The sequence below is a fragment of the Leptodactylus fuscus genome, chromosome 7, assembly GCF_031893055.1.
Source record: "Leptodactylus fuscus isolate aLepFus1 chromosome 7, aLepFus1.hap2, whole genome shotgun sequence".
Classification (NCBI taxonomy): Eukaryota; Metazoa; Chordata; class Amphibia; order Anura; family Leptodactylidae; genus Leptodactylus; species Leptodactylus fuscus.
This window is the reverse complement of record NC_134271.1, coordinates 48,544,169-48,561,033: the sequence shown is the minus strand read 5'-3', so window position 1 is coordinate 48,561,033 and position 16,865 is coordinate 48,544,169. Positions and strand designations below refer to the sequence as shown.

The following is a 16,865-nucleotide window of genomic DNA, read 5'->3' as shown; positions in this document are numbered from 1 at the left end:
GAAACGTGTAAGCTTGTTTCTGTTTTTATATATGGATCCACTTTTTTGTATGTCTCTTTTTAATCATTCCAAGTAAAAGTAAAATTTAATATTTTTTGCTGGAGAATTGTTTTTTATTCAAGCCTTGTTAATATTGACTCCGTGCCACAGTCCGGAGCTCTCGCTGTGCAATATACAGCTCATGCTCGTTCATATCCATATGTGCATGAGGTCTGGTGGTGGAGCTTCACCAGTTTGCTTCTATAATTCTATGTATGTACAGTGGGGCAAAAAAGTATTTAGTCAGTCACCAATAGTGCAAGTTCCACCACTTAAAAAGATGAGAGGCGTCTGTAATTTACATCATAGGTAGACCTCAACTATGAGAGACAAAATGAGAAAACAAATCCAGAAAATCACATTGTCTGATTTTGTAAGAATTTATTTGCAAATTATGGTGGAAAATAAGTATTTGGTCAATAACAAAATTTCATCTCAATACTTTGTTATATATCCTTTGTTGGCAATGACAGAGGTCAAACGTTTTCTGTAAGTCTTCACAAGGTTGGCACACACTGTTGTTGGTATGTTGGCCCATTCCTCCATGCAGATCTCCTCTAGAGCAGTGAAGTTTTGGGGCTGTCGCTTGGCAACACGGACTTTCGACTCCCTCCAAAGGTTTTCTATAGGGTTGAGATCTGGAGACTGGCTAGGCCACTCCAGGACCTTGAAATGCTTCTTACAAAGCCACTCCTTTGTTGCCCTGGCGGTGTGCTTTGGATCATTGCCATGTTGAAAGACCCAGCCACGTTTCATCTTCAATGCCCTTGCTGATGGAAGGAGGTTTGCACTCAAAATATCACGATACATGGCCCCATTCATTCTTTCATGTACCCGGATCAGTCGTCCTGGCCCCTTTGCAGAGAAACAGCCCCAAAGCATGATGTTTCCACCCCCATGCTTTACAGTAGCTATGGTGTTTGATGGATGCAACTCAGTATTCTTTTTCCTCCAAACACGATAAGTTGTGTTTCTACCAAACAGTTCCAGTTTGGTTTCATCAGACCATAGGACATTCTCCCAATACTCTTCTGGATCATCCAACTGCTCTCTAGCAAACTTCAGACGGGCCCGGACATGTACTGGCTTAAGCAGTGGGACACGTCTGGCACTGCAGGATCTGAGTCCCTGGTGGCGTAGTGTGTTACTGATGGTAGGCTTTGTTACATTGGTCCCAGCTCTCTGCAGTTCATTCACTAGGTCCCCCCGCGTTGTCCTGGGATTTTTGCTCACCGTTCTTGTGATCATTTTGACCCCACGGGGTGAGATTTTGCGTGGAGCCCCAGATCGAGGGAGATTATCAGTGGTCTTGTATGTCTTCCATTTTCTAATTATTGCTCCCACAGTTGATTTCTTCAATCCAAGCTGGTTGCCTATTGCAGATTCAGTCTTCTCAGCCTGGTGCAGGGCTACAATTTTGTTTCTGGTGTCCTTTGACAGCTCTTTGGTCTTCACCATAGTGGAGTTTGGAGTCTGACTGTTTGAGGGTGTGCACAGGTGTCTGTTTATACTGATAACATGTTTAAACAGGTGTCATTACTACAGGTAATGAGTGGAGGAAAGAGGAGACTCTTAAAGAAGAAGTTACAGGTCTGTGAGAGCCAGAAATCTTGATTGCTTGTAGGTGACCAAATACTTATTTTCCACCATAATTAGCAAAAAAATTCTTACAAAATCAGACAATGTGATTTTCTGGATTTGTTTTCTCATTTTGTCTCTCATAGTTGAGGACTACCTATGATGTAAATTACAGACACCTCTCATCTTTTTAAGTGGTGGAACTTGCACTATTGGTGACTGACTAAATACTTTTTTGCCCCACTGTATCTACTGATATTGCATATATAGATTAACACTGCATAAAAAATATTAGGGAATTTTAGTTAATATGTTGATATTCCCATATCTTTCTAAACCAGCATACATGCTATTTGTATCAGAGGCAAAAACAACGTAGGCAGCATTCACACAACTGTGGAAAAAATGGCCATGAAATGTTCAATTTTTTCTTGGCTGCTTGGACTTGAATCTATTGAGTCTATTGAAGTATCCATAAAAATGGACAAAAAATTGGACATTTCCTATTTTTTAATGGTCTGTTACAATGGACCTTCCATAAAACAGTCATGTGAAAGGAAACGTTAAAATCAATGGCTTTGTGATGTTTGTGTGAATAAGACCTCCGGGTGGAAAATGTAAACTCTAAGAAATTACTGAATATAGTTGAAATGCAGAAGATTCATTTCATCCTGTGTTTGGAAGAAGCAATCCAAATTACTGTATAAACTCGAATATAAGCTGACTTTTTCAGCACAGTTTTTATGCTGAAAAGCCCCCTTCAGCTCATAATCGAGTCAAGGTCCAACTCAGCACAGGACTGCAAGGATCTGCATAAATTAAGTATCATCTCTCTTCACTAGCAAGGTGAAGGTGGCAGGTGGCAGGTCCTGTGCCTGCATCAAGGAGAGCTCATACAGTAAAGTGACAGTAAAACACACAGGTACATACCGGGGTTACAATTCCTATTAATGTCAGGCATTTGGGGTTATTAATTTAGTTTTAGTAACTCCATGCACCTCACATTAATAGCAGTTAACCCTATCATGTCCCTCACATTAACCCCTGCGTTCCCCATTTAAGTGTTACTAATATGTGAGACATAAGGAGGTAATAATAAAGTGCCTTAATAATGTCTAATGTAATCATTATTACTAGAGATGAGCGAACACTAAAATGTTCGAGGTTCGAAATTCGATTCGAACAGCCGCTCACTGTTCGAGTGTTCGAATGGGTTTCGAACCCCATTATAGTCTATGGGGAACATAAACTCGTTAAGGGGGAAACCCAAATTCGTGTCTGGAGGGTCACCAAGTCCACTATGACACCCCAGGAAATGATACCAACACCCTGGAATGACACTGGGACAGCAGGGGAAGCATGTCTGGGGGCATAAAAGTCACTTTATTTCATGGAAATCCCTGTCAGTTTGCGATTTTCGCAAGCTAACTTTTCCCCATAGAAATGCATTGGCCAGTGCTGATTGGCCAGAGTACGGAACTCGACCAATCAGCGCTGGCTCTGCTGGAGGAGGCGGAGTCTAAGATCGCTCCACACCAGTCTCCATTCAGGTCCGACCTTAGACTCCGCCTCCTCCGGCAGAGCCAGCGCTGATTGGCCGAAGGCTGGCCAATGCATTCCTATGCGAATGCAGACTTAGCAGTGCTGAGTCAGTTTTGCTCAACTACACATCTGATGCACACTCGGCACTGCTACATCAGATGTAGCAATCTGATGTAGCAGAGCCGAGGGTGCACTAGAACCCCTGTGCAAACTCAGTTCACGCTAATAGAATGCATTGGCCAGCGCTGATTGGCCAATGCATTCTATTAGCCCGATGAAGTAGAGCTGAATGTGTGTGCTAAGCACACACATTCAGCACTGCTTCATCACGCCAATACAATGCATTAGCCAGTGCTGATTGGCCAGAGTACGGAATTCGGCCAATCAGCGCTGGCTCTGCTGGAGGAGGCGGAGTCTAAGGTCGGACCTGAATGGAGACTGGTGTGGAGCGATCTTAGACTCCGCCTCCTCCAGCAGAGCCAGCGCTGATTGGCCGAATTCCGTACTCTGATGTAGGAGAGCCGAGGGTGCACTTGAACCCTTGTGCACCCTCAGCTCTGCTACATCAGAGCCGAGGGTGCGCTTGAACCCTTGTGCACACTCTGCTTCATCAAGCTAATAGAATGCATTGGCCAGCGCTGATTGGCCAATGTATTCTATTAGCCTGATGAAGTAGAGCTGAATGTGTGTGCTAAGCACACACATTCAGCTCTACTTCATCGGGCTAATAGAATGCATTGGCCAGCGCTGATTGGCCAGAGTACGGAACTCGACCAATCAGCGCTGGCTCTGCTGGAGGAGGCGGAGTCTAAGATCGCTCCACACCAGTCTCCATTCAGGTCCGACCTTAGACTCCGCCTCCTCCAGCAGAGCCAGCGCTGATTGGCCGAATTCCGTACTCTGGCCAATCAGCACTGGCTAATGCATTGTATTGGCGTGATGAAGCAGTGCTGAATGTGTGTGCTTAGCACACACATTCAGCTCTACTTCATCGGGCTAATAGAATGCATTGGCCAGCGCTGATTGGCCGAATTCCGTACTCTGGCCAATCAGCACTGGCTAATGCATTGTATTGGCATGATGAAGCAGTGCTGAATGTGTGTGCTTAGCACACACATTCAGCTCTACTTCATCGGGCTAATAGAATGCATTGGCCAATCAGCGCTGGCCAATGCATTCTATTAGCGTGAACTGAGTTTGCACAGGGGTTCTAGTGCACCCTCGGCTCTGCTACATCAGATTGCTACATCTGATGTAGCAGTGCCGAGTGTGCATCAGATGTGTAGTTGAGCAAAACTGACTCAGAACTGCTAAGTCTCTGCATTCGCATAGGAATGCATTGGCCAGCCTTCGGCCAATCAGCGCTGGCTCTGCCGGAGGAGGCGGAGTCTAAGGTCGGACCTGAATGGAGACTGGTGTGGAGCGATCTTAGACTCCGCCTCCTCCAGCAGAGCCAGCGCTGATTGGTCGAGTTCCGTACTCTGGCCAATCAGCGCTGGCCAATGCATTCTATTAGCCCGATGAAGTAGAGCTGAATGTGTGTGCTTAGCACACACATTCAGCTCTACTTCATCAGGCTAATAGAATACATTGGCCAATCAGCGCTGGCCAATGCATTCTATTAGCTTGATGAAGCAGAGTGTGCACAAGGGTTCAAGCGCACCCTCGGCTCTGATGTAGCAGAGCTGAGGGTGCACAAGGGTTCAAGTGCACCCTCGGCTCTCCTACATCAGAGCCGAGGGTGCGCTTGAACCCTTGTGCAGCCTCGGCTCTGCTACATCAGAGCCGAGGGTGCGCTTGAACCCTTGTGCACACTCTGCTTCATCAAGCTAATAGAATGCATTGGCCAGCACTGATTGGCCAGAGTACGGAATTCGGCCAATCAGCGCTGGCCAATGCATCCCTATGGGAAAAAGTTTATCTCACAAAAATCACAATTACACACCCGATAGAGCCCCAAAAAGTTATTTTTAATAACATTCCCCCCTAAATAAAGGTTATCCCTAGCTATCCCTGCCTGTACAGCTATCCCTGTCTCATAGTCACAAAGTTCACATTCTCATATGACCCGGATTTGAAATCCACTATTCGTCTAAAATGGAGGTCACCTGATTTCGGCAGCCAATGACTTTTTCCAATTTTTTTCAATGCCCCCGGTGTCGTAGTTCCTGTCCCACCTCCCCTGCGCTGTTATTGGTGCAAAAAAGGCGCCAGGGAAGGTGGGAGGGGAATCGAATTTTGGCGCACTTTACCACGTGGTGTTCGATTCGATTCGAACATGGCGAACACCCTGATATCCGATCGAACATGTGTTCGATAGAACACTGTTCGCTCATCTCTAATTATTACCTCCATGTCACATATCAATAACCCTTATGTGAGGCACACAGGGGGTTAATGTGAGGGACATAATGGGGTTAACTGCTATTAACCTGAGGCACATGGAGTTACTAAACTTTAATACACATGACCAGACCTTTTATCTGCAATGGTGGAAAAATTATGGCCTATTACATTTCAATGGGCCCGTACACATAGATGCCGTCGCTTTAGCGGCCGTTTGTCTGGGCCAAATTGAAGAGCTGCAACTTATGGAGCAGGTCCTATAAGTGTCTATACCTGCCTTATATGTGTCTGCATTTTCAGCCCTATCAATTCATTTTTAATGTAAAGATCAGTGATCAGTTACTGTAATTTTATTGGTATCTATTTTAATTTTTGAAAATTTCCAGTAGCTGCTGCATTTCCCCCGTATGGCTTAAACTTGAATCAATAAGTTTTCCCAGATTTTTTGTGGTAAAATTAGGGGCCTCAGCTTATATTCGGGTCGGTTTATACTCGAGTGTATATGGTAATTGGTTTTGTTAAAAGCTGAACAATTTGGAATATTCAGGTCAAATTCGAATTTCTAGAAATTACATGGATGTATGCATCAATCTGTTGTTAAAAAAATTGGCTATTAAAATTTTTCATGTTAAGATTATTCCAAACAATTTAGTGAAAACTCTACAAACTACAACATGTTCTGTTCATGTAACTACTATTAGAAAAATACAGTACAGCAATGGTGTTCATAGAAGAAAAGGAAGCCACTGCCGTCCATAACACCCAGTGCAATCTGTCTCACGATGGCCAAAGATCACATGTATATTCCATAATGTTTATGGTAAACTGTTCCATGGACAGACACAGATAACACATAACTTTTCAGTAGGGTTGAGCCAAACTTGAGATTTCAGGATCGTTTTTAAAATCCGATTTTCGATCATTTTCCAGCCGATCCTGACCGTGAAATTTGCTTGATCGCCGATCAGGATACGATCTTTCTCAATCCAGATCGCTCAACCCTAATGTTAGCTTAACCTCAGACCTCGATGCCGCTGGAAAAGATTGGGATTGGAATTCTGATCGCAATTGTGAAATTCACTTGATCGTCAATCGGAATCCGATCTTTTCCGATCCCGATCGCTCAACCCTACTTTTCAGCAGTGAAAACCACTGCCATATTTTAAGGGAAAAGACCACTGCACAGCAACAATAAACCCTCAACTAAATTACGAAGGATGGTTGATGGGGGATCATGATTTGGGGTTGCTTTGCTGTCTCAGATTCTAAATTCCTTGTGATAATTAAATTATCAATGCAAATTCAATTTCCCTAAACATTGTGCAAATCTTACTTACCACTACAGGAAATGTAGTGAGGTGATTTCTGCTTAAGAGGGATCTATAGGTTATTTACCTCTTACTTTTCCACCCAGCACTTTGGACTTCACTAGTTCAATAAAAGTCCTGAGCAATACTATGGTTTGTGTGTTGTTGTAAAGTGTTCACTTTTTTTTTTTTTGCTATTGTATAACGAATTCTTCTGGAAATAATCCATACCAAATGTCTATAGATGTAGAAAAACCTAAATTATTGATCCTATTATGGAACCTAATCCTATTATGGATCTATACAACACCTGGATGTAGCTGTAATACAGTCATGTTCAAGAGATCTTAAGCATAGACATTTGTTGCAGTTGTCGCAAAAACACAAATGCTACTTTTGGGCCATTTACCATTCCTGTCTAATTCACTCCTGACTTTTGGATCAAAAACTGCTGTCAAATTGCATGTATGTTTCTCATGATTCAACTGTGGCAAACTTAGTTTACAGTGGATCCTTATGATGATTTAGGTTAGATTCAGTAGAACTTTAGGAGGTCCTCATATTGGGTGCTGTCCAGTGGCGTAATTAGGAATGGCGGGACTCTGTGGTGAACTTTTGATGTGGCTGAAAAGACTCTCAAGTATAATGATAGTATATGTGGGATTCCCAAGCCCACGGCCTTACTTACCGATCCTGGCTCCTGGTTACAGCAGCCTCTGCAGAAGGGGAGGCGCCAGCAACTGTGAGCAGGAGCCAGGATTGGTAAGTATATAGGGCCCATTACCTGCTGGAATTACTCCAGCAGGTAACAACCTATTAAAAAAGTAAATATATCCAAAGTGGTAGTGGCTGCCGGCAGGCCCACTGTCCTGGACCCTGTGGCAGCCGCTACTGCTGTTACCCCATTAGTTACGCCCCTGGGGCCATCTGACACTGGCTTAAGACAGACAATTGATTTAGTATATTGGTATTTCCCAAAAGCTGTTAATGTTAAAGCTAATATTTTTATCATCTGGGTTTTAATATTCTTTAAAATCCCTTTGTGGTCCAAATAAAGTATAGTAAGTAAAAGTATGTTCTTAGTGCAACATTTTATATACTCACATAAATGTCTCGGGTGACCATGCCGTGATATAAAGCAGCCACAACTCTGTAGTCAGTTTCTAACAGATCTTCCTTACAGCTATTCTCTTTTCCCTGTCTAGGTGTTGGCTACACTGTCATACTAATAGCTCTCTATGTGGGATTCTACTACAATGTCATCATTGCATGGTCATTATATTACCTTGTATCTTCCTTCACCTCTGAGCTTCCTTGGACCAAATGTGGGAACGCATGGAATACTGTGAACTGTACAGACCCAAATCTACTCAACTTTTCTCAGCTGGGTAATACTACATATGCGAAGTATAAACTAACACCAGCTGCAGAGTTTTATGAGTAAGTTTCTCTTTTAAGATAGAGATGTGCTTTATTTTTGGATCTATTGATGTATTATTGAACATAAAGTGTTCCTTGTTTCATCTCTTTAATTCATCTGCTTTGTTCTTTAAAAAAAAAAGGGAAAAAATATTTCGCAACTCAAAGATTCTTAAATCAAATAAGAAGATAGTAAAGGTTGATGTACAAAATAGAAGCCTAATAATTCTGTCATTGTACATTCCATTTGCATCCACCACTAAATAGTCTCTTCTGTGTGCAAAGTGTTGCTTGTATTCCATTTTTTTACTGTTACAAATGATGTTTGATGTTCCTTCATGCCTTCCTTTTAAGACTCAAACATAGATTTCCTACAGACTCATATTACGCTGAGACTGTAGACAGAGGCAGACCAAGACCTTGTAGATAGGAGGTCCAGCCTCATCCAATGTGTAGTGGTTTGGACTTATGAAGGCCTCCCCTCTATATAGAAAAAGGAAACAAGGTTTAAAGGAACTGGCCCATAAAATGTGGACATAAATTCAGATTTTTCTGTTCTGTATGGCAAATCTATTAACATAATGGTGTGCCCAGTTTGATCTTTGCTATGTTCCTGTCTTATCTGTCAATTTCTGTATGTATTTATAGTATTTTACCAATGTACAGTACGTAATAAGGCATATGATGCTTCATCCCATAAATTAATATAATGCAGGGAGAAACATTCAGTGGGCACCAATACACTTGGAAAACCAAGAATATTTGTGTCTCAAGATAGTAGCAAGTTGCTGATCCAAAATCCATCTCCCAGTGGGATTGTCTTATACTAGACATTTGGGACCCAGTTTTAATAGGGTTGAATTTTGTGTTAAAATGCAAGGGAACCTTAGCTAGTACTGTTAAATAATAATCCTGAAGCCTCTTCGCAGGGTTCCCATATATGTGATTCGTGATAAGGGCCCCTTTCCTACAGATCAACAAGCATATAAGCGAAGGTGATTGCACATGACTGACATCTGTTCATTGGAGAAGGCCTGACTATTGGGAACCCAAGGCCCATGGATCTTCAGCATTATTTTCTTGCACTGCACCCACTTTGAAGGGAACTGTAGCAGAGACTCATTCACCAGCAGGGCTGCTGTGCAGGATAAACTGTGACTGCAGAACTAAACTATTCAAGACTGTCCTTTATTTTTAAGATTAAGGGGGTCCATGATGTTAGACTCCCACTGAACTCCCACTCCCATAACACTATAACCATCAGTCATGGAAATCTCGATTCCTCCCTAATGGTCTGTCTATATTTCTACAAGATTTTTTAACAACCCAAATCTTATAACATTTTTAAATGTCATGTTGATGTCTCTTTATAAAACTATAATTTGAAGACTTTACTCAGAATAAGAAAATATGTCATGTAAGATATTATACAGAATGTGGAAATATCAATATTAATATGAAATATTACAATCTATGTAATAAATAATATTATTATCATGGGGATATATATTAATCTATCCATTTATTGGGTATTCGGTATGAACCGGCACAGGGATGATTTCAATATGTCATATATGATGAGTTCAAAGGAAACAAACTAGTTATATCCTGTGTATCTGTTCCCTTAGACGAGGAGTGCTGCATCTACATCAAAGTAATGGAATTCATGACCTTGGACAACCACGATGGCAGCTAACTATTTGCCTCTTTGCTGTACTTATAGTACTTTTTTTCAGCCTTTGGAAAGGAGTGAAGACTTCAGGCAAAGTATGTAAATGTAAAGAGACGCTTGAAGAGTTTGTTTGGGAGTATGGCATAAAAGAAAAATGTTGAATTCTGGCTTATTGTATAGTTAGTCTTTGTGGTCGATATCAAAAGGTGGAGGCAATTGCTTAGTCTCACGAGAAGTACAAATCAAATCCCAACTGGATAGTATTCCCAGAGGACCCAAACCCGCACCAGTGGTCCTGCACCAACATAGTGGCTGCTCAGCTTTCACAGGATTTATACTTAACTACTATGAGTTCTGGGATAGTCTATATTTAGAGGGTACCACCCTGGATTGTCATTTTCAAAGATTCCAGATGTAAGACGCAAAGGTGTTTGAAAACCTTCCTTTTATATAAGATTCTCCTGCCTGGCATGTCCAGAGAGCTTCAGGCTGTATAGAGCCAAGGCTGTACTGCAAGCTGTCCATCAGTAGGTGCTACTTGGGTTCTCCTGTGTAGAACCATCACACTGTTCTTTGCAGAAAATGCTACAATGAGAAAGTTGTAAATGGCTGTACTATGAAACACAAAGAGCAGCAGATGAATACGAATATATAGTAAACACAGTGATAAAAGGAGTTCTAGGACTTTTTAATTGATAATATTTCCTAAGATAGGGTCATCAAATATTTAGCCTGCAAAACCTTTTTAACCCTCTAATGGTAACATCAAAATTGCAGCTTTTGAATTTAAGACTCAAGAAAATATACCCCCGGTGCCTTAAGTCAATTGTGGCCCTTTAGCAAAAAGTGAGATTAACAGAAAACATCAAATAAGGCATTGAAGTTTAGTTTATTTAAACATCTATGACATAGAATAATTAATGTACTAATTGTATTTTATGGGTCATTTTGGATGTGATGATACTAATTGTTGTTTTCATTTTTATTTAAGATGGGAAAAATTGCCTATTTTTACTTTTTTCTGTAAAACCTCCTAGGTGCTACAGTCAAGCATTGACCGCAGCACCTAATAGGATAAATGGTAAATATGCTCTCTGAATAATAATAGGGGGTGATTTTATGAACATAATTTCATGATACCACCTCCGCTGGATCATATGCAGCATATGAGGTACATTCAATTTCTAAATCTCCCATCTAAGCCCATAATTTTGAAAGGTGGTGGACTCCACCACCTTAGACAGTTTGCCATGATTCTGCTAGGTTGCAATTGGCTGCTGGAGAAAACATCCTATTAATATTAAAAGGTGAAAGTTTGTGAGTTTGGATGTTTGTGGGTTTGTGTGTTTGGATGTTTGGATGTTTGTTCCTCAATCACGCAAAACCCGCTCCACCGATTTGGCTGAAATTTTCCACAAACATAGTTACTATACTGGATTGCGCAATAGGCTACTTTTCGGCACAATAGTGCACATACATTTTTCCCAGGACCCCCACAAAACCCAAACTCACATCACTATCTCTGCAATCTCACACACTTTGGACCATAGCAAGCCACAAAATTCATATTACCCTCTACAGCAGAGGTCAGCAACCCCTGGCACACGTGCCAAGAGTGGTACTCCTGCCATATTTCACTGGCACGCCAGCAGCACAGGACCTGCAAGAGTTAAATGAAGTCAGAGCGTCCCTTCAGTGCTCTGCTAGAGCTGAGGCATAAGTACACTCCCCTTCTCTCACTGCCCTCCAATGAGAGGGGTGCAGGAATCCCAGGGGGTGGAGCTTAATCACTCAGGTCTCTGCCTGCTATAGTGATAGCTCTTGCCGTCTGCATCCTGCAGAGGTTCCCCGAGGAGGAGAGGAAGCTGCTAGCAAAGTGCAAGTAAAAAGCACAGAGGTCCCTTCCTTTAGTTCCTATTCTCATTAATGTCAGGCATTTGGGGTTATTAGTTTAGTGTTAGTAACTCAATGTGCCTCACATTAATAGGAATAAACCCCATCATGTCCCTCATATTAACCCCTGTGTGCCTCATATAAAGGTTACTAATATGTGAGCCATAGGGGGAAATAAGAAAAGACCTCAATAATGAAGATCTTAATTATTGCCTCCAAGTCTTTCACATATCAGTAACTCTTATACAAGGGTTAATGTGAGGGACATGATGGGGTTAATTGTTATTAATAAGAGGCACATGGAGTTACTAAACTGTCATGCACAGGGCCAGACTTTTATCTACAATTGTGGATAAAACTATGGTCCTGTACATTTCAATGGGCCCATACACATAGATCCTGTTTTTGCGGCTGTGTGTCCGGGACAAATTGAGCTGTAAAATATAGAGCAGGTCCTATATATGTCCTATACCTTTCCTACACCTGTCTGTATTTGCAGCCCTGTCAATTTATTTTTAATCTATAGGTCAGTGAAAACCATATCCATGCCATTTGTGTGCAGGAGGCCTAAGGCTGAAGCACCACGTTGCGTTAACACAGCATTTTGGTTGCAAATTTTGCTTTTTATGAGCCAAAGTCACCGATGTACCGTTTCAACACACCACGAACACGTAACGGTCGATAATAATGTCACCAATTTGCCTTACTGCCCACCTTAGAATTCCTCGGCATCCCTTCACATAAACTAGAACTCAAGGTTGGCGTCCCTGTTCTACTCATGCGTAATCTCAATGCACCCCAATTGTGTAATGGCACGAGGCTACGTGTCACACAACTAGAAACAAATATCATTGAAGCCACTATTTTTACAGGAGCAGCTAAAGGTGACAGTGTGTTAATCCCACGCATTCCAAATATACCAAATAATTTCCCATTTCAATTCAAACGACTACAATTTCCCCTTAAGCTGGCTTTTACAATGACCATTAATAAATCCCAAGGACAAACGCTGAAAGTAGCAGGAATGCATTTGGCCACAGCATGCTTCTCACATGGACAACTTTATGCAGCTTGCTCAAGAGTATCCTGTGCCCACTTACATGTAACTTACATGTAACTTACATGTGCCCAACTTACATGTACTGGCGGAAAATAACAAATCATACAATGTCGTATATCAAAGTATATTAACTTGTAATACCTCTGTCCCAAACACACTATGTTCTCAGAACACCGTACAGCAGCTGCAATACAAATTACATTCAACACAAAAGTCTCATGTATTCTCAGAATTACAGCAAAAACAAGATACAAAGTTACATTTCATATCCCATACCTTATACACACTACTGCCTGTATTTACCCACTTCTTTAATCACCGCAGACGAAGTCGCGGGTACCAGCTAGTGTAAAATAAATGTGTTCCAAAATCAAAAACTGTGTAATTATCAAAAAAAAAAAAAAAAAAAAAATACACCTAATTCTAGTAAAAATTAGAGATGAGCGAACACTGTTCCGAACAGCACGCTCACAGCACGCTCCCATAGCACCGGGGGGTTAAGCGGCTGGCCGCCGGCAAAGTCTGCGTGCCAGGTGCTTCCATTCATTTCTATGGGAGCGTGCTGTTCGGATCAGCTGATCCAAACAGTGTTCGCTCATCTCTAGTAAAGATACATGTAGTCTTAAAGGGAACCTGTCACATATTTTATGCATCCCAAACAGGCCATAGGAGACAAAGTATAATTAAAATTTTACTATCATGCCCCTGAATTACTGGACTGATACAGCAAAGTTCTAAAGGTCTTTTTCCGTATGCAAATGAATTGTAACTAGTCATGGGGGCTAGTAGTATTGTAAGTGGTCATTTTCTTGTGCCCGGCGGGCATGCACAGTTGGCTTTGCCCTAGGCCTAGAAGTCTGAAGCCAACCCCCAGAAGAAGACGCGTTAAGCACCCGTTCCTGAAGAAGATGGAGGCGGCATCAGAGAGTTCTCTCGCAGCAATGGGGATGCCTCCAGTGCTGTTTGAGCACTGGGGACCGCCCCCAGTGCTGCGAGAGAGCTCATTTGCATACCAGCAAAAACCGGGATTTCTACGGAATGGCGGCATGGAGAAGACATCTAAAGCTTTCTTAAGGCTATTCCTATGTGTTAGCGAGAAAAAAAAAAGATTTTAATGGTAGAATCCCTTTAAATGTATTTTACAAATTGTCATCGGTTGCCAAAAAAATAATGGTGATAAAACTCTTTTATATATAGGTGGTATGGATAACGGCAACACTCCCATATCTGGTGCTGTTTGTACTCCTCATACGTGGAGTAACGCTACCTGGCTCTTCCAAAGGTATTAGTTCATATCTTCATATAGATTTCAACAGACTGAGAGAATATACGGTAAGTGATCTGCTAAATTATTTTTATTGTATTGATAATATATTCTAATTCTAAGCTGTGTTGAATTTCTTACATGTTTTGACACTAAAATATTCTAATTGCAAACCCAGACATTTTGTAACTCAAAAACATTACAAAAAAAAAAGACACCGCTTTTCTCTCCCACATGGTATGGAAGCAAAATGTGTTTTCCTATAGTAGTGGGCTGCGTTTAGCAGGAACACCCATGTTGATTTTTGTTGTGACGTTACTGTGCTGAAGCCTCAGTTGTCAGCTGAGGCATGCTGGCGTAATGACACTGGGTCAGAGCATCATGATGTAAGCGCTTCCACGTGACTGCTGAGGCCCGATCACCGGCCTTAGCAGTGACCGCGGTCAGACAGAGCCTGGAAGAGGCCTGAAGAGGATACCTTGAGACCACCAGACACACAGGAGAGGCAAGGCAAGGAGAATGTAATTAGAGATGAGCAAATTGAAACTGATGAAGTGGAATTTGATTCGAATTTCAGGAAATATTTGACTCGCATCAAATCCGGATTTCCTCACTTCGTGGAAACAAATCACATTTTTTCCTAAAGTGGCCTAAAATGGCCCATGTTAGGACATAGGGTAAGGAACGCTGGGAACATGGGATCACCCACAATGCCATTTGAACAGCCAATCAACAAGCAGCCAGTCAGCCAGCCAGCCCTGTGATGTCACAGACCTTTAACCTCTTCGCAACCACCCACAGCATCAGGAGCAGATGTTAACTGGAACTGACAGTCAACACCCTGCTTCATAATCCCTGGTCGGAGCTCAGCTCTGATTGGGGGTTTTCACTCCTTGGATACCATGGCCAAACATGACTGCGACATCCAAGGGGTTCCGCCATGCTACATATCTCCCTTGGCAACCCCCACGGTGAGATATGCATCTTCTACAGTCCAGTCTGGTCAGTGACCCCAGGCTGCAAGTAGCAACAGCACCTATTTGATCCTGTCCAGAAGTGAGGAAGTCAGCCTATTCCTCTAAAGATTCAATACATCTGTATTGCAGTCTATAGTGCTGAACCAGCGATCAGTGCAATGTTGGATCAGGTCCCCTAGCGGGACATCACTAAAAACCACAGCAGACTCCCTATGCGTGTTACTGCAAGGCACAGTGTTCTAACCACTATACAAGCTCTCAGCAGCCAGGAAATAGCGTTTTTTTTTACGTGATTCACCGCGAATTAATTCGGATCAAAGCTGCCGAATCAAATTTTTTAAAAAATTTCTCTTAATATAATACTTTATTTTTACTTACCTCCCATTGGCCTCCATTTATTATTCTAAAGATGACCTGTAATGTCTCCTGATATGCCTTAATTCTAGCTTTGTGGCTATACATTACAGCCGACCTGAGCGACTACACGCTACTAACACATACTGATGCTATGCAACACTGCAGGCATTATTTAAATAGCTCGCATTGCCTCTGATGAACCGGCTTTTGTCTGGTGAAACGGACCATCAGGCCGAGCTTATAATCTACTAATGTGCTGACAATTGAGCGTGTGTGGGGTGGAGGGTTTTCAATAGGAGGGAGTGATAACTGCATTCCCTGATAGTGTGTATTAGGTCCTAATATCAGCTCAGCCCGATTGTATGCATGCCTGTCCTCTAGCATGAGGGGGTTGTGGGTGATTCATGGAACCAAATAACAAAAACCAGTAAGACCAGTAACCCAGCCTAAGGCTAATGAGTCTATGTCAGGTATAGGTCAAATATTAAGGCCTTTTCCTGAGAGACTTACATATTTAGGACGTTATCACCACTCCATTCCACCGTTTAATATCTCCTACTATTGGTGGTAGTCAAACGGACATCAAACTAGACGACCATGGGACGGGTGTGTGTGTGTGGGGGGGGTTGATGGGGAACAAATAGTCAAAACCTCTTAGATGCCATGGTCATTATTGACAGCCTTGTCTAAGGGTATGTTCACACAGTGGAAAATTTTTCTGCTGATTAGCTTCTCTGTGTGGCTAGCCATGATGAGATGTCGTTGCAAAGCATTAGGCCCAAATGAATGGGCCTAGGCAGAAGGGTGTCTCAAGCCGTGTGAAGATAGTAGAGCATGTCATGTTTTTTTTCTAGTGGAAAAAACTGAGTGACTCCCATTGAAATGAATGGGAGGCATTTTTGTAGGCGTTTTTGAGGCGGATTCCATGTCAAAATCCACCTGCAAAAAACTCTGTGTGAACATACCCTGAGGTGTTCATTTTCTTTGGGTGGGCATATATTTATCGCAAAGGGTGTCCAGTTCCTCCCTACCGTATAAGTAGATATTTCTTTGTATTTCATTTAGGTATGGATAGACGCTGCAACACAAATATTTTACTCACTTGGAGCAGGATTTGGAGTCCTTATTGCATTTGCCAGCTATAACAAATTTGATAACAACTGTTACAGGTATGCCGTAAAATTGTAAATTGCATGCCCTCATACTTAAAACGTGAATAAACTGTTGCTTTTTCATATATTAATAGTATAAACATAATTTATAAACTCTGTAAAATTCCTCTTTCTCCATGTTTAATATTGGACCAGACTCCAAGAAGGACAGGCAAAGAATAGCACTCACCCAAACGGATATTATGGACAACTTTATTAGCACAACGTGTTTCGGGCTATTATAGCCCTTTTTCAAGTGC

General features: G+C 42.0%; 1 protein-coding gene across 1 annotated transcript in view; it reads left to right on the top strand.

The window, feature by feature from the left end:
• SLC6A2 (solute carrier family 6 member 2) overlaps positions 1–16,865 on the top strand; it is an 80,907-nt gene that overhangs the window by 38,847 nt on the left and 25,195 nt on the right. Inside the window, exons 4-7 of the mRNA XM_075281908.1 lie at positions 8,018–8,252; positions 9,860–9,998; positions 14,054–14,188; positions 16,520–16,623. Of these exons, the coding sequence (XP_075138009.1) occupies positions 8,018–8,252; positions 9,860–9,998; positions 14,054–14,188; positions 16,520–16,623 (613 nt within the window). The remainder of the gene's footprint in view (positions 1–8,017; positions 8,253–9,859; positions 9,999–14,053; positions 14,189–16,519; positions 16,624–16,865) is intronic.